This window comes from Artibeus jamaicensis, unplaced genomic scaffold (assembly GCF_021234435.1).
Source record: "Artibeus jamaicensis isolate MK-2021 breed Jamaican fruit bat unplaced genomic scaffold, CSHL_Jam_final contig_233, whole genome shotgun sequence".
Taxonomy (NCBI): domain Eukaryota; kingdom Metazoa; phylum Chordata; class Mammalia; order Chiroptera; family Phyllostomidae; genus Artibeus; species Artibeus jamaicensis.
The window spans coordinates 47650246-47668174 of NW_026521486.1; the positions used below are offsets into that span (position 1 = coordinate 47650246).

At 43.7% G+C, this 17929-nt stretch overlaps 1 protein-coding gene across 2 annotated transcripts in view; it reads left to right on the forward strand.

Moving 5' to 3' along the window:
• Window positions 1-17929, forward strand: part of PFKM (phosphofructokinase, muscle) — a 33498-nt gene that overhangs the window by 5039 nt on the left and 10530 nt on the right. Inside the window, exons 1-6 of one of the 2 annotated variants that reach the window (XM_037135642.2) lie at window positions 4696-4803; window positions 7891-7983; window positions 14511-14584; window positions 15664-15741; window positions 17224-17413; window positions 17621-17786. In XM_037135642.2, the coding sequence (XP_036991537.1) occupies window positions 7899-7983; window positions 14511-14584; window positions 15664-15741; window positions 17224-17413; window positions 17621-17786 (593 nt within the window). In that variant the 5' untranslated portion in view covers window positions 4696-4803; window positions 7891-7898. Of the gene's footprint in view, window positions 1-4695; window positions 4804-7890; window positions 7984-14510; window positions 14585-15663; window positions 15742-17223; window positions 17414-17620; window positions 17787-17929 lie in introns of those variants that run through there. The other variant, XM_037135618.2, reaches the window with a different exon arrangement.

The window sequence follows — 17929 nt, forward strand, 5'->3', positions numbered from 1 at the left end:
TACATCTAACTTCAAGTGAAAAGAGAGTGAAGAGAAAGGCTTAAAATATTGAGAGAAAAGACCTAGATTTCTGTACCCTGCAAAACTGTCCTTCAAAGTAAACAAGAAATAAAGACTTTCTCAGACAACACAAATTCAGGTAGTTTGTTGTCAGTAGATCAGCCTTACAAGAAATGTTTTAGAGAGAAGGAAGCTAATATAGGTCAAAAACTTGGTGGCACATAAAGAAGAACAGAAATAGAATAAGTGAAGATAAAATAAAAGCTTTTCTTTTTCTTAATTGACCTAACAAATAACAGTTTATTCAAAATAATAATGTATTTGATTATGTATAATCATGTATATATTATATACATAAGCTTATGTGTGTTTATATATCAGTGAAATGATTGACAGCGATGATACAAGAGACAGGAAGAAGGAATAGGGATTATTTTGTTATTACAAAGTACACTAACCATGAAGTGCTGTTTGAAAGTGAACTTGCATTAGTTGTAAATGTTCATTTCAAACTCTAGGGAAACCACTAAAAACAGTAAACAAGCATTACTGACATGCTAAGGAAAGAGGAAAAAATGGAATTCTATAAAATGCTCAATTAAAGCCACAAAAGGCAGAAAGAATGGAATGCAAAAAATTGAAACAGAACAAAGGCAACAAATAGAAAACAGTGATGAATATGGCAGACATTAACCCTATTTCAATAATCACTTTGAATATCAGTAGTCTGAATGCACCAATTAAAATACAGATTGTCGGTGGGTATCAAAAACTGTAGCCAAGCTATGTGTTGTCCTCAAGAAACCCACTTTAAATATAAAGACACAAATTAAAAGTGAATGAATAAAGAAAAACACACCATGCTAACGGTAATCAAAAGAAAGGAGTAGCTATGTTAATTTAATTTAATTTTTAAAGTAGCTCTGTTAATTTTAGAGCAGATTTCAAAGTAAAGAAACTTATCAGGGACATAGAAGGGCGTTGCATAGTGAGAAAGGGGTCAGTTCTCCAAGACAGCAACTCTTAATATGTATGCACCAAACAACACAGCATTAAACTGCAGGAGGAAAAACTGATAGAACTGCAAAGACAAGTAAATGAATCCACTATCACAATGGGAGGCTTCAACACCCTTCTCTCAGAGATGGATAGATCCGGCAAACAGCAAATAAGTAAGAACATAGTTGCACTCAATATTACCATCAATCAACTAGATGTATTTGACACCAACAATTCGCCCAACAACAGCAGAATACACGTTTCTCAAGCTCACATGGAACATTCACCAAGATAGATCACATTCTGGGTTTTAAAACATGCCGTAACAAGTTTAAAAGAACAGATATTATATAACGCCTACTCTCGGGCCAAAGTGAAATTAAACTAAAGTTTATGTGATTCTAAAGTTTATATGGAAAGACAAAAGACTCGGAATAGCCAAAACAATATTGAAGGAAAACAAAGTTGGAGGCCTGACACTACCCAACTTCAAGACTTACTGTAAAGCTAGAGTAATCAAAACAGTGTGGTACTGGTGAAAGGAGAGACAAACAGATCAATGGAACAAAACAGGAAACCCAGAAATAGACCCCATAAGTACAGTCAATTGACCATTGACAAAGGAGCCAAGACAATACAATGGAGCAAAGATACTCTGCAACAAATGGTGTTAGAACACCATTTATTTAAAAACAAATGAATCTAGATATAAAACTTACACCCTTCACAAAACTAACTCAAAACAAATCATAGACATCATATAAAATGCAGAATTATAAAACTCTTAGAAGATAACATAGGAGAAAACTTAGAAGACCTTGGATATGATGGTGCTGTTTTACATACAACACTGAAGACACATTCCATAAAAGACATAATTGATAAGCATGACTATTAAAATTAAAGTGTAAAGTTTATTTTTTTTTTAGTGTATTCATAGGGTTGTGCAGTCACTCTAAGTTTAAGACATTTCCATCACCCCCACACACACACAAATCCTGTACTCACTGGCAGTCACTCCTCATTTCTCTGCAGCCCTGCACAACTGCTAATCTACTTTCTATCTCTATAGATTTGCCTGTTCTGGATAGTTCATGTAAATGGAATTATAAATGTGGTCTTTTGTGACTGACATCTTCCACTTTGCATAATGTTTTCAAGGTTCATGCATGTTGCAGCATGTATCAGTACTTCATTCTTTTGGTTGCCAAGTAACATTCTATTGTATAGATATGACATTTTATTTTTTCCATTCATCACTTGATGGGCATTTGGGCTGTTTCCACTTTTTGCCAATTATGAATGAAGCTGCTGTGAATAGAACTCTATGTTTAACATTTTGAGAAACTGCCAACCTTTTTTCCATATTGGCTAATACCCAAGGGTTTCAATTTCTCCATGTTATCCAACACTTCAATTTCCTTTTTTTTTAATGATAGCCATCCTAATAGGTGTAAAGGGAATCTCACTGTGGTTTTGATGTACATTTCCCTAACAATTAGTGATGCTGAGAACCTTCCCATGTGCTTATTGGTTATTTGTATATCTTTAGAGAAATGTCTACTCAAACCCTTGCTCATTTTTTTGTTTTTAATACCACAAGATTTTATATTTCATTGAACAGAATATAGTTTTTAGATAAATACACTTTATTTGTTAGCAGTTTCAGGCTTATAGAAAATGGAGCAGATTGTACAGTTCCCATAGATCCTCCCCTCTGCTGAGTTTCCTTATTACTAACATCTTGCACTGGTGTGGTACATTTGTTACAATTGGTGAGCCAATACTGATACATCATTATTGACTAGAGTCTGCAGTTTGCATCAAGGTGTACTCTTTGTATTGCAAAGTTCTCTAAGTTTTGACAAATGCATGGTATTTTGTCATCACCAGGATAGTATCACACAGAGCAGTTTCACTGCCCTAAATTAAATCCCTTGTGCTGCACCGATTCGTCCCTCCCTCTCTCCTCCAGGCCCTTGGCCACCACCAGTCTTTTCACTCTCTACAATTTTGCCCATTTCAGCATGTTATATAGTTGGAATCTTACAGTATGTAGCTTTTCAGACCAGATCCTTTAGTAAGCAATATGTATTTACATTTCCTCCATATCTTTTCTTGGTTTAATGGGTCATACCACTTCAGGGATCTTCCCTCTTGGTACTCCCATTCCTAGACAGATTTTCTGTATCTTCTCTTTTTATTGCGGAATATTTCATTGTATGGATGCACCACAGTTTGTTTCTTCATTCACCTTTTGAGGGACATTTTGGTTGCTTACAGTTTTTGCAATCAGGAATAAAGCTGCTACAAACATTTGTGTGAAGGATTTCATGTGAGTGTAGTTTTCAGTTCATTTGGCTAAACACTTGGGAGTGTAATGACTGGATCATGTGCTAAGACTATATTTAGCCTTGTAAGAAAACGCCAAGCTGTCTTTTAAAGTGACTGCATCATTTTGCTTCTCCACCAACAAGGAATGAGAGTTCCTGTTGCCCCTTCACATTCTTGTCAGCATTTAGTATTGCCAGGTTTTTTGTTTGTTCATTTGTTTTGCAGCCATTCTAATAGGTGGTAGTGGTATCTCACTTCAAATTGATGGTTCCCTAATGACATACAATGTTGAGTACCATTTCATAGGCTTATTTGATATGTCTATATCTTCTTTGGTGAGAGTTGCCTATTCAGATCTTTTGCTCATTTCTAAATTGGGTTTATTTCTTTATTACTGAGTTGCAAGTATTAATCATATATTCTTAATATCGATCAGTCTCTTATCAGATATATGATTTGCAAAATTGTTCTCTCATTCTATGGGTTGTCTTTTCAATTTTTTGATGTTAACATTTACAGTGCAAAAGTTAATTTTGCGTAGTCAAATGGTTTTATCTCCTATCTTTTGTGGCCAGAGGGTGCAGGGGCAGAAACAAAAGTCAGCAAGAAGAAAGGCAGTAGAAGCAGCAAGGAGCTGACTGTGAAGAGCACTGGAACAAAGGCATGCGTGGAGCAGAGGAAGGAGCAAAGAGGGCCTGAGTAAAGGGTGTACCTCCTGCCCTGGGAGTACCTGACCAATGTTCCCAGGGTGCATTCTGTCTGCTTTGTAGCCCAACAGGTGTGCTGGCTGCTGCAGACTTGAGACGCGGTTATCCTGGCAGGGGTCTTGCCTCTTGGTACTCCCATTCCTACCTAGCTTTCCTGTATTTCTCTGAGAAGGGTACTGTACCTGTAAAAGTAGTTTTTGAGGTCCCTCTATAGCAAATACCAGGGATCAATGTTCCTTAAGGGCAGGGACCCTGTTTCATTTATCTTTCCATCTCTCAGCACCTAAAACCCGGTACACAGCCTTCCAACAAGTGTTAGTGCAGAGTGACTGACGGTGGGAGACAAAGGATAGGGCCGGAGGGAGAGGTTATTTGTTAATTGCTGGGGATGCTTGAATGCAAGGAGTCTCGGGGAGTCCGGCCTAGGAAAAAAGTTGTCTCTGATGACAAGGTGGAAAACTAAATAATTTCTGACCCCACGGGATACAGGAGCTGATGACTCCCAAGATAGATTAGGGGTCCCGAAAGAGCGAAGAAACCAAGGCGGTGTCACATCCGAGCTGCTTCTCAGAGGAGGGAGGAGAGGAGGAGAAAGGCGAGCGGGGGAGGCGGAGCCTCTCTGCGGGCCTCCTCGCAAGCCTCTGCTCTGTCCCCTCCCTGTCGCCTCCACCTGGCTCCTCCCCGTGTTCGCCAAGCTCCCCTCCCCCCTTTTCCAAGGACAGTGTGCAAGAAAGCTGCGTTCGAGAAGAGCTAAAACAAAAAGGCAAGAGGGGCCCTTGGGTAACGAGTGGGGGGAAAGCTGAGAGCGACGTGGAAATGAACGTTCTGAGAGGAGGTGGCGGGGAGGACGGAAAGGAGCAGCAGGGAAAAGAGGTTTTGTGGCATCAGAAACAGAAGCCTAGAGGGGGGATGGGTAGAGCAGTCGTGAGGAGCTCTGGCCGGTGGGCTCCTGTCCCTCGGCTTGCACGCGCAGCGCTGTTCTGGGAATTGGGGTTGCGTGGGTGGTGCTCGGACCTCGTTGCCCTTGGCTGCCCAGCTGCTGTCCTGGCGCTCATCCCATTCAAATCAGTGCACCTGTGGTGCTGCCTCTGCATTTTCACCCTTCCTCCCGATGCTCTACACACGTGATTTTCTGTTTAGGTTTTAATGGGTCTTTATTTCTACTATGTGTCCCTGTGGACCCGTCGAGGATGCTTATATTCGAATCTGCGCGCATCTCTGTGCCCTGTGCCTGTGTAACTTAGACATGCAGAAGAGTCCGAGCAGTCTTTTGCGATAAGCACTCCTAGCCTTCCCCTTGTGGTGGTGAATGCTCCTGCTCACTGAAGCCTCCGGGAGTGGAAGAAGCCTCCAAGTGTGGGTTTCTATCCGTGCTGAGTTCCCAGAGTGAATGAGAAAGCAAACACCCAGGGGAAAAGGGATCAGCGTATTCACATGTTTTGCTCTTTTTCTTTTCAAATGTCTGTCTTCCATTTTGCACCGCCCCTGAAGTCTTTACTTTTTTGAAAACAGTGGATATTTGGACAGGAACACTAGCTAAATGGGAGAGTGTCCCCATCCATGTGTACTTCTATTTCTTTCAGTAATTGGCACTACATGCTTTCTGAGGTCTTCTTTGCGTCTGTATGTGTTACAGAGAAGTACAGAGAATATGAAGCTGATCTGTCTCTAAAAACATTTATAATGTTCCATGTATTTGTGTGCATTTCCTGTTGTTCATCAGCTCACTAAAGCTTTCAACAAGTGTTGATTGGACTCCTGTAGGTGCATGGGCTCCGCCAGGCTCTGGTGGGCTGTGGGAGGGTTTTGGAGAATGGACATGATCCCTCCCTGGGGGGGTTCTCAGTCCAGTTCTGGAAAATGACCTCAGCCATCATCTAGCCCAGGGGTCTGCAAAATTTTTTTGTAAAAGGCCAGATGGTGACTATTTTAAGTGTTGCAGGCCATGAGTCTCTGTTGTAATAATCTACTTTTGTGGCAGCACAAAAGCGGCGGTAGATAATACATGAAAGAATGAGAGTGGTGTGAACACTGAAACTCAGTTTCATATACTTTTCACATGTCACGAAATTGTTTTTTCAACTGTTTAAAAATGTAAAAGCCTTTCTTAGTTTGCTGCCGTATAAATGTAAGAAAGTCTGGATGTGGCCTATGGGCTGTAATTTGCTGACTCCTGATCTTATCAGGTCTTCTTTTTAATACCTAATAAGCAATTAAAATACTACATACAGTAGTAATAAGTGCTACATTGAATAATCTAGTTCCAGACAATACATTTTTTGAGGAAATCCAAAAAGAAGCCCTTTTTGACCTGCAGTAAATGAAGGCTTAATAAGTTCCCTAGGGGAGTGACTAAGACTGGTCTTAAGTGATGGAGCAGGATATTGATCTACGGAAAAGGCCCACTGATCAATAGGAACTGGATAGCTTTCTGGGAAAGGAATGCAATGTGCTCAGGCGCAGAAATGAGGAGGAGCCAAGTCATAATGTTAAGGTGACACTGGCACGATGCATGGAAGCAAGCACTGGAGCTCGAGGCAAGGGCTGGATCATGGAAGCTTTGAACACCAGCCCAAGAAGTTTGGACTCTGTCTGTCAGCACCGATTATATGGACAATGTCTGGGAATCTGTGTCTCTTAATAATGCTGTGTGTGTGTGTATGTATTCATAAGTGTCTCACTGCATGCATTTCATTGGCACGTGTGTGGATCTGTGTGTTTATGTGACCTGTGTCTTCAGCAACAGCTACTCTTATTTCCCCAGATTCACAGTGGAAGCATGATCTGCGCTTAAGGGTCATCAGCTCCTGTACGTGTGAATGAATCCTTTTCTCTGAGGCCCCGGGGCTCTGTGACCTCCCCTCCAGGTTTATTTTGAGTCTCTAATGGAGAGGGGAAGGGAAACAAGGAGAAAGGTTAGCTATTGTGGTAGGCAATTCATGTGGAAAGGCGCAGTGAGGATAGAAGAGAGGGGTGATAATATGAAGGGAGAATAAAAGGATTTGGAAACTTGATTCTGAGATTAAGGAGAAAATAGATTTAAAAATAAAAGATTTTAGCCTGGATAACTGGGCGAGTGGTGATTCTGTTGGCATTTTCTGGATGCAAAGTATGTCTTGTGTGTTCCTTTCAGAGACAAGGATAGGACAGTGTTCACCATCTGTGTGTATGTGACAATGATTTCGTGTTACTCTTCTCATTTGATAGTGCATAGTGTGAGGGCCAAGGCCTGAAGACAAAGGATCGAGAGATGCTCGGGAGGTGAAGGGCCCGAGAGGGACTAGAAAAGCCATAAAAACTCCCTCACCATTCCTGAGCCTGACACCATTAACTTGCCCAAGCTCCAATGTGCCTTTAAACCTCAAACTCCAGTTCCAACTTAGCCCAATTCCATAACACCCAGCCCTAACCTTAACCATGCCCAATCTGCCCTCACTTTTCTACTTCCACTTTGCTGGTTCTCATCTGATTCCTATCCTCTGCAACAGCCCTTCCCTACATTAAAGGAAGGAATCCATTCTTAAGGCTAACTTAACTTTCTCCTTTCTCATTTCTGTTCAGTCAGCCACCCTTCCCCTTGACCTTTGCTTATTCTCCAAATAGGCCTCAATTGGAAGGATTAGCCAGGACTTTTGCAGTCTTGGGCTGATTACTGTGACATTTTAGCTTGTCACTCTGTGGGGGTGTGGCTCTCTTTTGGAAGAAGTTCAAGCTCTCAGGCTGCAAAGCCCAAACGTGGTACAGTGGAAGAGCCTGACTGAAGCGGCTCTGTGCAGTCCAACAGCCACTTCCCGTGCCCACAGCGCCTTGCTCCAGCTGTGTCTTAATTGACCGTTATTTTGAATTCTAGAGTGGATCATGACCCATGAAGAGCACCATGCGGCCAAAACCCTGGGGATCGGCAAAGCCATCGCCGTGTTGACCTCCGGTGGAGATGCCCAAGGTGAGGAGAAGGGCCTTGCTCAGTTAGCAGCAGAAATCATGGCCTATCGGCCCCCTTGTTTCTTGACTCCCCTTGGCCTGTAGAATGAACCGTCCTCCTTAATATCTTCCTGTTACAGATTCACATAAGAATCTTGGGTTTTCCTAAAAATCTCTGTCAGGTCTAAATCCTCAAGTGCTTTGGACTTTATATTCTCTACTTTGATTTATCTAAATCTTCATAAAACTTCTTTCCAAATTTCTCTGAAGATGTGGGTCCATTGTGGTCCTTTGATACCTAAAAGACTGGTGTTTTCTCAAAAAACATCGGAAAGAAAAGGACTGACAATATAAAACTATTGAGAAGGCAGTAGGGGCACTCACTTCAAGTACATTGGAAATGATGGGGAAGCGGGGAGACCCAGAATTGGTTGGTTGGTGGGCTCGAGCTCCAGCTTCAGTATCAACTCTGATGTCTGCAGAATGATTGCACCGACCACGGTCCGGCACCTCACTCTTACAGCACATGTCCTTCTCATGGGCAAAATTCTGCTTCACTCTGTTTTCTCTGGCCTTGCCTACCCTTCCATCCCTTTAGCCCTCGAATGGCAGCGGTTCAGTGCAGATCTATGGTGGTGGTGGACAGGTGGACAGAAAGCCAGAGAGAACCCATTTCTAGGTTGTGTCTAAGAAACCCAGGAGTCATTCCTGGCTGGCATGGCTCAGTGGATTGAGTGCCAGCCTGTGAACCAAAGGGTCACTGGTTCGATTCCCGGTCAGGAAACATGCCTGGGTAGCAGGCCAGGTCCCCAGTGGGGGACACACAAGAGGCAACCACACATTGATTTTTCTCTCCCTCTCTTCCCCTCTCTCTAAAAATAAATAAATAAAATCTTTTTAAAAAAGAAAGAAAAGGAACTTGGGGGTCAGAAAAATCAGGTATATGGAAAAATGAAGTGGGGGATATGTGATTAATTTTACTTTTTTTCTCCTTCGGTGATCTTGTATATTCTAATTTAATACATTGAAGAGAAGCAGAATTTCTCTGAAAGGGGTACCAGGGCATGGGGACTGTGATAGGAAAGAGAAGAGATTTCAGCTGGTGTCCCCTTGCCCCGCACCACTCTCCCTGCGCTTCCCTGGACTGTTGTAGTAAGCACACATTTGGTACAGGGCCCTGTTGCACATGTGATACAGAAGGTGATTTCCTTTGGGAACTTACAGCTTAATGAGAAAAGATAGCCTATATTACTAGAATTCTCATGTAGGACACATAAATAACAATAATCAATGTGCCTTAAACCAAGTAGAGTACACTTATATAATGAAATGATAGGCCCCAGTTGGACTAACCAGAGAAAACTTCACGGAGAAGATACATTTCAAGAGACTGAACTCTTCATTCAGCTAAAGTGCTTAGAACAATGCCTGGGCCACAGTAAGTACTCAATAACTGTACAGCTGATTAAATAAAAAGTGAATAATTGACTATGTACCAAGCAGATGTTATTAAGCACTAAGGATACAGTAACAAAAAAGTCGCACATTGTCTTTGCTCTTATGGTCCTTCTTTTTTAAAAATGATTTTATTTATATTTAGAGAGAAGGGAAAGAAGGGAGAAAGAGAAGGAGAAGGAGAGAAAGACTGATATATTGGTCAGCTGCCTTCCCGCACACCTCCAACTGGGGACCCAGCACGCAAACCCGGCATGTGCCCTGACTGGGAATTAAACAGGCGACCTTCTGGTTTGCAGGCTGCCACTCAGTCCACTGAGACACACCAGCCAGGGCTCTTATGATCTTTCTTATTAGTATTTTAGTAAAGCTAGACTTTAAGCATGTTTTTAAACTATGTTAATCTAATTATAATTGGTATATATGTGAACAGGAGAACACTGGAATGAGGAAGCTGAGGAAAGAGGGCACAAAGGCCTGAGTTTAGGAACAGCGGCCAGGTCAGGGATGCAGAGCCCTAGCTGTGGGCTGTAAAGATGGTTGACCTGGCTTCTGTCGCTTCTCTCTTCCCTGGTACAAATCCCTGGCCAATACCGACTTCTCCAATGTGAACTTTGAGAGTTGATCCTAAAACCTTGGTAGGACGGCGTGTAGAATTGGATTGTCAGATTATGGGAAGTGAGAACCTGCTAAAAAAAATCCAGGTGAGCCACACAGAGTTATGAAATAATGAAAAAGAAGAGCTTTCTGGAAAGGGAAAGAGGATAACAAAAAAAAAAAAAAAAAGGAAAAGAAAGGCTTGGGATTCAACTTGGATCTAAGAGCCCTTCCACCATCTGGTCCTGAGCAGAGAGACCCTCTTATTTCAGAGATGACTGTCACCTGCTCTAAGGGAAGGTTCATCTTCTACATAGGCAGGGGCTGTTGACAAGCTGGTCTCTGCAGGGTCCACCTAGGACAAGGCCCATGGGATTCTATGACAGAATCTGTACCCACTGAAAGTCCACATAACATCACAGGCGCACGGCAGCAGGGACCGAGAGTGGTAGAGGATGAACTTCCAGGGAGGCAAGGAAGCAAAGCAGGAAATTCAAAATAAAGCTGGGAGGTCCCAACTGAAGGAGCAGTTTAAATACAGGAGCAGCCTGTCCAGATAGAAGTTTAATGGTGCCTACTTCTCCCAGGCAGAGAGCACAGAAATGTGTTTTCCCTGGAGGCCAGGCCTACGTGGGGAAGTGAGGTTGGGCTCTGTAAAACCCATGGAAGCCACCGCTCTGTCATTCCCTGAGCCCTAGCAAAGCCAGTAACCTCTTAAAGTAGAAGAGTGGCCAGGAGTGAGGCGTCCCGAGCTCAAAAGCGGGGCTAAGAGATACCAAATGCTAATCCCTTTCCAGTCCCAGTCCCTCTGTACTGTGCCACTTTTGGCCTTATGAAATTGGCACGTTCTGTAGGAAAGGAGCTCAGTCATCTGCTCTACCCTCTGTCTTCTGACAGGCAGCCCATTTTAAATGCGTATTCACCCTATTTTACAGGTTTGCAGGAACAGGGATTCTATCACCTCTCTGACTGCTGTTCTGGGAGTTGTAATTTCCAATGACATATTCATCAGAAAGTATAGTTCACATCTAACAAACATTTGTTCCTCATATGTGGAATTAAGTAATTTTTTTCTTATTCAAAGTTTAGTTAAGGTAGGAGAGAACATTTTGGCACTCCCCTTCAAAAAGGCGGTAACCAAGTTGTTTATGGGTTTTTTCTGTCTCATCTCATAGAGAACATCACCCACAGTTCTCCCCAAAGCCTCTTTCCAACAGGATGTAATTGGAGACCCCAAATTACATGCTTCTGATGTTCTCTAGAGCCCCTCCTTGCTGTGCCCAGAATACACCCTGGATGGTACCTGTAATCTTATCCTTGTCCTGCTTCTAATATGTCAAACAGCTGCTCACAGAGGGTTATTTTGGGCAACATGGAACAGCCAAGGAGAGCCTGGCCAGGACTGGCCTGGGGCCAGAATAGGCCAATGAGATTGGATAGGAGAGTCCAGAAAATTACTGGAACTCCCTGTCCATATGTCTTGATAAATCTGTGATTTCTAGGGAACTAGGAGTTTGAGACACAGATCCAGAGGCTTAAAGGGGGTCCTAAAACTTGATTTCTAGGAAAACACTCAGACACCCAATTTAGAGGCAGGAAGGATGGCCTCTAGAGGTTGGTAGGGTTGAGGTAAGAAGAAGGGAGGGAGGAAAGAGGAGAAAGAGCCTTCTTTTCTCCTGGGACTTTTCTCCTGTCCAGTGGATTTGGGTATTTTGTTCCCACCATCTCTTGTTTTCTTTACCTGTAAAACCTTTTATTTATTTATTTTTTGAAATCTCCTTCCCCTCCGTAAAACCTTTTAAGTCATTTGTTTTTCTTAAATCGTTCTCCCCTGCTCCTACTCAGCTCAATAGCAGGAAACAGCGTGCCAAGCTATACATTTCAGAAAAATGTGTTTTCTCTATTCCTTAAGATTTCAAATTCATACCTCAGAACTCCGAGTAGCCAACAGAGAATCCCACAGACCAAATAAATAGTAGTTTCATATCTGTCGTGACCTTATGGAGTTAACTTCATCCTAAAGCACTGATGGCTCTGTGGCAACCCTGACCTTGTCCTTGTCCACACAGGCTTTTCTTAAAGCTTCTGAGAAGCCCCCTCTCTTCACGATTCTTTCGTTTTGATTCCTTCAAACCCAGGGTATAAACTTAGACTTCTAGCCTTCATGGGTTTGCCTCAGTGGTGTTACAAATGAGCTTTGAGATCAGTGCTCACCAATGACTCTTGTTAGCAAGCCCAACCTTGCAGTTCTTATTTCAATTATCGAGAGCATTTGACACTGTTTCCACTTCTTAAAACTGTCCCCTATGGCTTTGAAAACATGGGTAGGTCCTGGTCTCCTTCATCTTTCTGGTTACTCCTTATAGTTTGCTTCGTGGAGTCCCCCTTCCTCTGCCCATTCCTTCGATGTTGGTTTTCCTCAAGGCTCCATTCCTTGCCCTTTTCCCTTCTAACTCCATGTGTTCTGAGACGGTCTTTTCCAAGTCCACGTGGATGTCCCACAGGAACTCAACTCAACATATCCAAGTATGAATGTGTCCTCTCTACCCCATCTTCCTGAATCAAAACCTGCCTCTGCCTGGTTCATTGCGCCATAGCTTTCCCCATTGTGAAAGTCAGCCTTCTGCATTTCCTTCTTCCTTTCCAAAATTTCAAAACCTAATCACCCTGCAGATTAGGTGTGGGTCCTGTTGCTTTTGTTTCCTGGGTGTCTCCTGTCCATGATCTCTTTTTTGTAAGGAATGTCACTCTCCCAGGATAAGACCTCATCATTTTTTTTGTCTAGGCTGCCTGGTAGTCATCTAATCCTACTGTCGCCTCCTTCACTCTGTCCTGGAACTGCTGGCAGAGTGATCTTTCTGATGTGTGGATCTCCTACTTTCAAAATTCTTCAACAATTCTCACCGTTTACAACTTTTTTCTTTTCTTTTTCTTTCTTTTTTTTTTTCTTTTTGTCACAGACCCTTTCAGAATCAAATGAAAGCTGTGGACCTTCTTTCAAAAGAAACGTCCAAGCCCATAAAACCATCACCCATGGATCCTTAGTCGAACACTGGCCTGCAGAACAAAAGCCAGACTTTCTCATGCAGTGTACAGGTGCTTGCCCGCATCACTGCTCACCGCTTCCTATCTTATGTTTTATTCTTTCTAAGGCTCTTGAAACTCACCTTTGTTGGGTTTTTTTTCTCCCTGCCTAGAACACTCTTCCCCAGAATTGTCCACCTCACAAAAAGATGAAGAGGAAATTGTCCTTCAGGTCTCCGCACGCAGGCTGTCTATCTATATAGCCTTCCCAGGTTCCTTCCTGGCAGCTGAGATGCTCCTTCTCCTTGTTCCCACTGCACAAATCCCCTCGGTAGGGATCCACGTTATTTCCACACTGTAATTCTTCACAGGCCGTGAGGAGCATTACTAAGCCCTTTGTCTCTGTATGCCCAGGTTCTGTATCTGCCTCTCCTGTGTCCCCAGTGCTCACACAGTGCCAGGCACATGCTCAGAACTCACTATTTGCTCAGTGAGTGAATGGCGCTTATTCCACGTAATTTGATTTGGAGCTTATAGCCATACCAACCTTTGTTGGCCTAAAAACAAACAAATAAACAAACAACAACCAGAAACAGACACTTTGGTCTTCTTGATTCTATTCCTTTCCAGATAGCGTTGGATTATGCAGTAGCTCATGATGGATTTTAGCCTGGTGCTCACGAATCTGTGACATTTCCTCTGATAGGGTCAAGGACTATGTGAATAGATTTTAGGTGGAATATCTGGAAGAATGGTTCCCAAGAACTTGACTTCTTATGGCACTATGATTCTTCAAATGTCACCATGAGTCCCCTCTCACATTATAAGCCAGAGAATCTCAGTTGTGTGGCACACATTGCAACATACTCCAGCTGAAATGACACTAAAAAGCAGTGTGTTTGTGGAGCCTCAGGGAGTCATAGCTTTGTCCCAGAAGCTGATCAAAGCTGAATGTCTAGATTCGGTGCAGAAGGCAAGGAAAAACCTAGTACAGCCACTGGGGGTAGGAGAGCATAGCATGAGAATCAGTAGTGTTTGTTTAGGCATTTTAGGACTTCGATTCAAATCCGAGCTTTCTAGGAGTACTAGCTCTGTGACCTTGACCTCTTGGAACTTCAATTTCCAAAATTCTGGGAAGTAGAGGTAACTCCAGGATTGTGGATAGAATTAATTGAGGTGATTTTTGATAAGCACTTAGAAATGTCTAACACAATAAGCCTTCAAGATTATTATTCCCCAGATTGCCCTGGCAAGGAAAGGTCTTAGGAAAGACAGGATTTGGGGGGATGTCTGGACCTATATTAACACTGACTGCAGCAATTCAGTGTTAATGGGGAGGCCAGAAGGCTTGAATGAGAGGTGTATTCTAGATTCATAGAAGAGCCCAGGAAAAGGACGGTCTCGTGTTTTGGATTCCAGGGCTGCTTTTCTTAGGAGCAACCTTTTTTTAACTTTTTTCTTTCCTCTTTGCAGGAATGAATGCTGCTGTCAGGGCTGTGGTCCGAGTTGGTATCTTTACTGGTGCCCGTGTATTCTTTGTCCATGAGGTTGGTCTCTGCTTTATTCTCCATTTCTCCCTCTGTCGTATGCTTAACCTGCCCCAACCCTTTCCCCACGTTCTCTTTCCTTACCTTCTGGTTGCACTGCTCTGTCTGATTTGTCTTGGCTCTCTGTCTACATGGCCCCTCTTCCCCACTCTTGGCTTCAGTAATGATGGTAGGACCCAGGAATCTGTGGATTGGGTCCTCATGTTGCCTCAGTTTAAAGGAAGAAGTAACTTGGAAAAGTATATCCCGCTTTCTCCCACCAAACTGATATGTAGCTCCCTCACCCCACCCTGCAAATATATAAGTCCTCAGGACAAAGAGACCAAGCGCTTGTGCCTTTCTCACCCACCTCCGCTAGGCCCGTTCTCTTCCACGAGAATGCATCACCAATACACTTTGCTTACATGCTAATAGGCTTGCCAAACTGTAACTCTTTACTGCACCGGCAAGAAGAGCTGAGCCTCCCACACCACCTCCACCTTCCCCAAAAACACAGAATGAAGCTGCAATGAGTTAGTATTTCACAGCAAATTGAGTACATCCAGAGAAAGAGCCTTGGGAAGAAAGAGTCTCACTAGATTTCTGTAGTTTGCCTAACTTTCTAAGGTTCTAATTCCTCTTTGTTTCCTCCTGTTCTTTGTTTCCTCTTCTTTAGGTAAGGTCTAGCTCTTTTTCTTCTTTTAAACTTTATAGTCTCTTGTCTTTTCAAGTCACAGACCTCTTCCTCGCTCCAACATCTTCTTTTCTTTTCCTTTGTTGTTGCCAAAACTGTTACCTAGTTCCCCTGGGAACTAGCTGAAAGAAAATGGGATGAGCCAAGAGCCAGAGGAATTAAGAGTACATATTAGGAAGCATATCAAGAATGGGAGACACTGTAAGAGGGTATTGAAAAAGTTAGCTTCCCCTTCTTTGGACCATGGTAAATATTGTAGTCTCACAAGTACCCAGGAATCTAATGGGAGCAAGTCACTTGATTCTCCATGAACCTCTTCCCAGGGATCCTGTCTTGGTCCTGTCTTGGTCCTGGGAGTTTAGGAGGAAGCCTAGCAGAGACTGAATGGGTATAATGTGCCCCACAGGGTTATCAAGGCCTGGTGGATGGTGGAGAGCACATCAGGGAAGCCACCTGGGAGAGCGTTTCGATGATGCTTCAGCTGGTAAGTTCTGGGGGACACCTGACCCATGTTTGTATTGTCCTTGCCTCACCCCACTGTGCTTTGGGCTCATGATTTCCCCAATTTCCTGCCATATGGTGAGATGGGAAGGCACTCAGTGACAAGGCAGGGGCTGTGTATGCCCTTTACTCTTTGAATTTGAAAATATCAGTCTGGCTTCCTGGAGCGGGACAGGGAGTGGGGATGGGATCACAGGACAGTTTGCTCTTTGTATAAAGGTCATAGACACGTCTTGGGAAACTAGAGTGTAAGCAAGTCCTGCTCTGGGGTCACGGGGAAGGTCTGGCCCTGAAAATAACCTTACAGAGTACCGGAGCCAGAGCCAGAAGCAGAGCCGAAATATGCCAGTCCTCATGTGACGGTGATGAGGTGACCTGAAACCCGGCCGTTTAAGGGAGGGAAAAACCAGAAAGCCTTTCTGGGTTAAAAAACTAAACTAAACTAAATATACCTTGATCATAGCCATCGCCCTTTCTGCCAAATTCTTTAAGTCATTATATACACATTTTCTGATTTACTGAAAAATCTACAAATTACAAAAATCGGTGCCCCCAAAGTCCTGAATGTCCGGAGGTTATATGATTTTTTAAAATAAGTGTACTTACTGCCCTGACCAGTGTGGCTCAGTTCATTGGGCGTCATTCCACAAAGCAACAGGTTGCTGGTTCAATTCCCAGTCGAGGCATGTGCCTGGGTTGTGGGTTCAGTCCCCCGATCAGCGCACGCATGCGAGAGGCAACCAAATTGATGCTTCTCTCTTTCACTGATGTTTCTCTCCCTCTCTTCCACCCTCTCTAAAAATAAGTAAATAAAATATTTAAAACAAAAATTTTTTTAAAGAAAGAAAAGAAGTATACTTACCTCTCTTGGGGTATCTATAAGCCCCTGGAAATTTAAGGCTTTCTATAACCAAAGCTGTTTTTCCAGTGAATACCTGGATTTTATGGCTCTTTCCATGAGTGCCATAGATTCCAAGGAGCAAAGGGGAAAGACTGGCGGGCCCAGCTGCAGACAGACATCGCAGGGTGGTGGGGAGGGAAAAACACCGTGGAGGACATCGCCATGAGCACAGTCCAGTAACGGCAGGCCAGCGGGGGGTGTTGCCAAAAACTGAAGTCGCTGCTAGTTCTTACACTTTTAAAAAAATGTGAAAGGTAGAGATTATTTCAAAAGCCAATAGGGATGTATGAATTCCCTTGTTCTCTTTGATCTTCAAGGAGACGGGTCGAGCTTCGCAGCCTTCCAAGACATGTGGCAGAAACAGGGAAGATGCTGGGACTTCCCAGCAGCATTATTTCCCTTTCCTTTAGACGGAAAATGACTCCTAAAGATGTCAGGAGACTCCCTAGGGAGCCTCGTGGTTATGTCCGTCTGTGACAGTGTTGGAATAGGGGAAATTTTAGCATGTGGGGCCCAAATATGGCTGTGTCAGCTGGTCAGCTGACTTCTACCTCTTCCTCCAAGGGAGGCACAGTGATTGGAAGCGCCCGGTGCAAGGACTTTCGGGAACGAGAGGGACGACTACGAGCTGCCCACAACCTGGTGAAGCGTGGGATCACCAACCTGTGTGTCATTGGGGGAGATGGCAGCCTCACTGGAGCCGACACCTTCCGTTCCGAGTGGAGTAACTTGTTGAATGACCTCCAGAAAGCGGGTGAGACACTGTTCTCATCAGCATTGTTTGCATTCGCGCATGCACACCCCTCACCTCCCATTGGAGGAAGTCGTTACCCAGACAAAATAGTCGTTACCCTCTTTTCCTGCCACTGCTTACAATTCCCACTGGCTACCGTTCCCTGTCCGGCTGGTCGCGTGCTCTTTGGGCTGCCCGGCACCTCACCCAGGTGCTTTCCATTGTCAGGTAAGATCACAGCTGAGGAAGCTAAAAAGTCTAGCTACCTGAACATCGTGGGCCTGGTTGGCTCCATTGACAATGACTTCTGTGGCACCGACATGACCATTGGTACGGACTCTGCCCTGCACCGGATCATAGAGATTGTAGATGCCATCACCACGACTGCTCAGAGGTGAGGGTGCTGGGGCTGGCCGCTCGGGAGCCGGACAAGCTAGAGGGCTGGGGGCTGGAGCAGATTAAAGTGTTCCAGCTACGGTAACGGTAACGACTGGTTTTCTGAGGCTGGAACACATTTTGAACTAGAAATTATCCTAC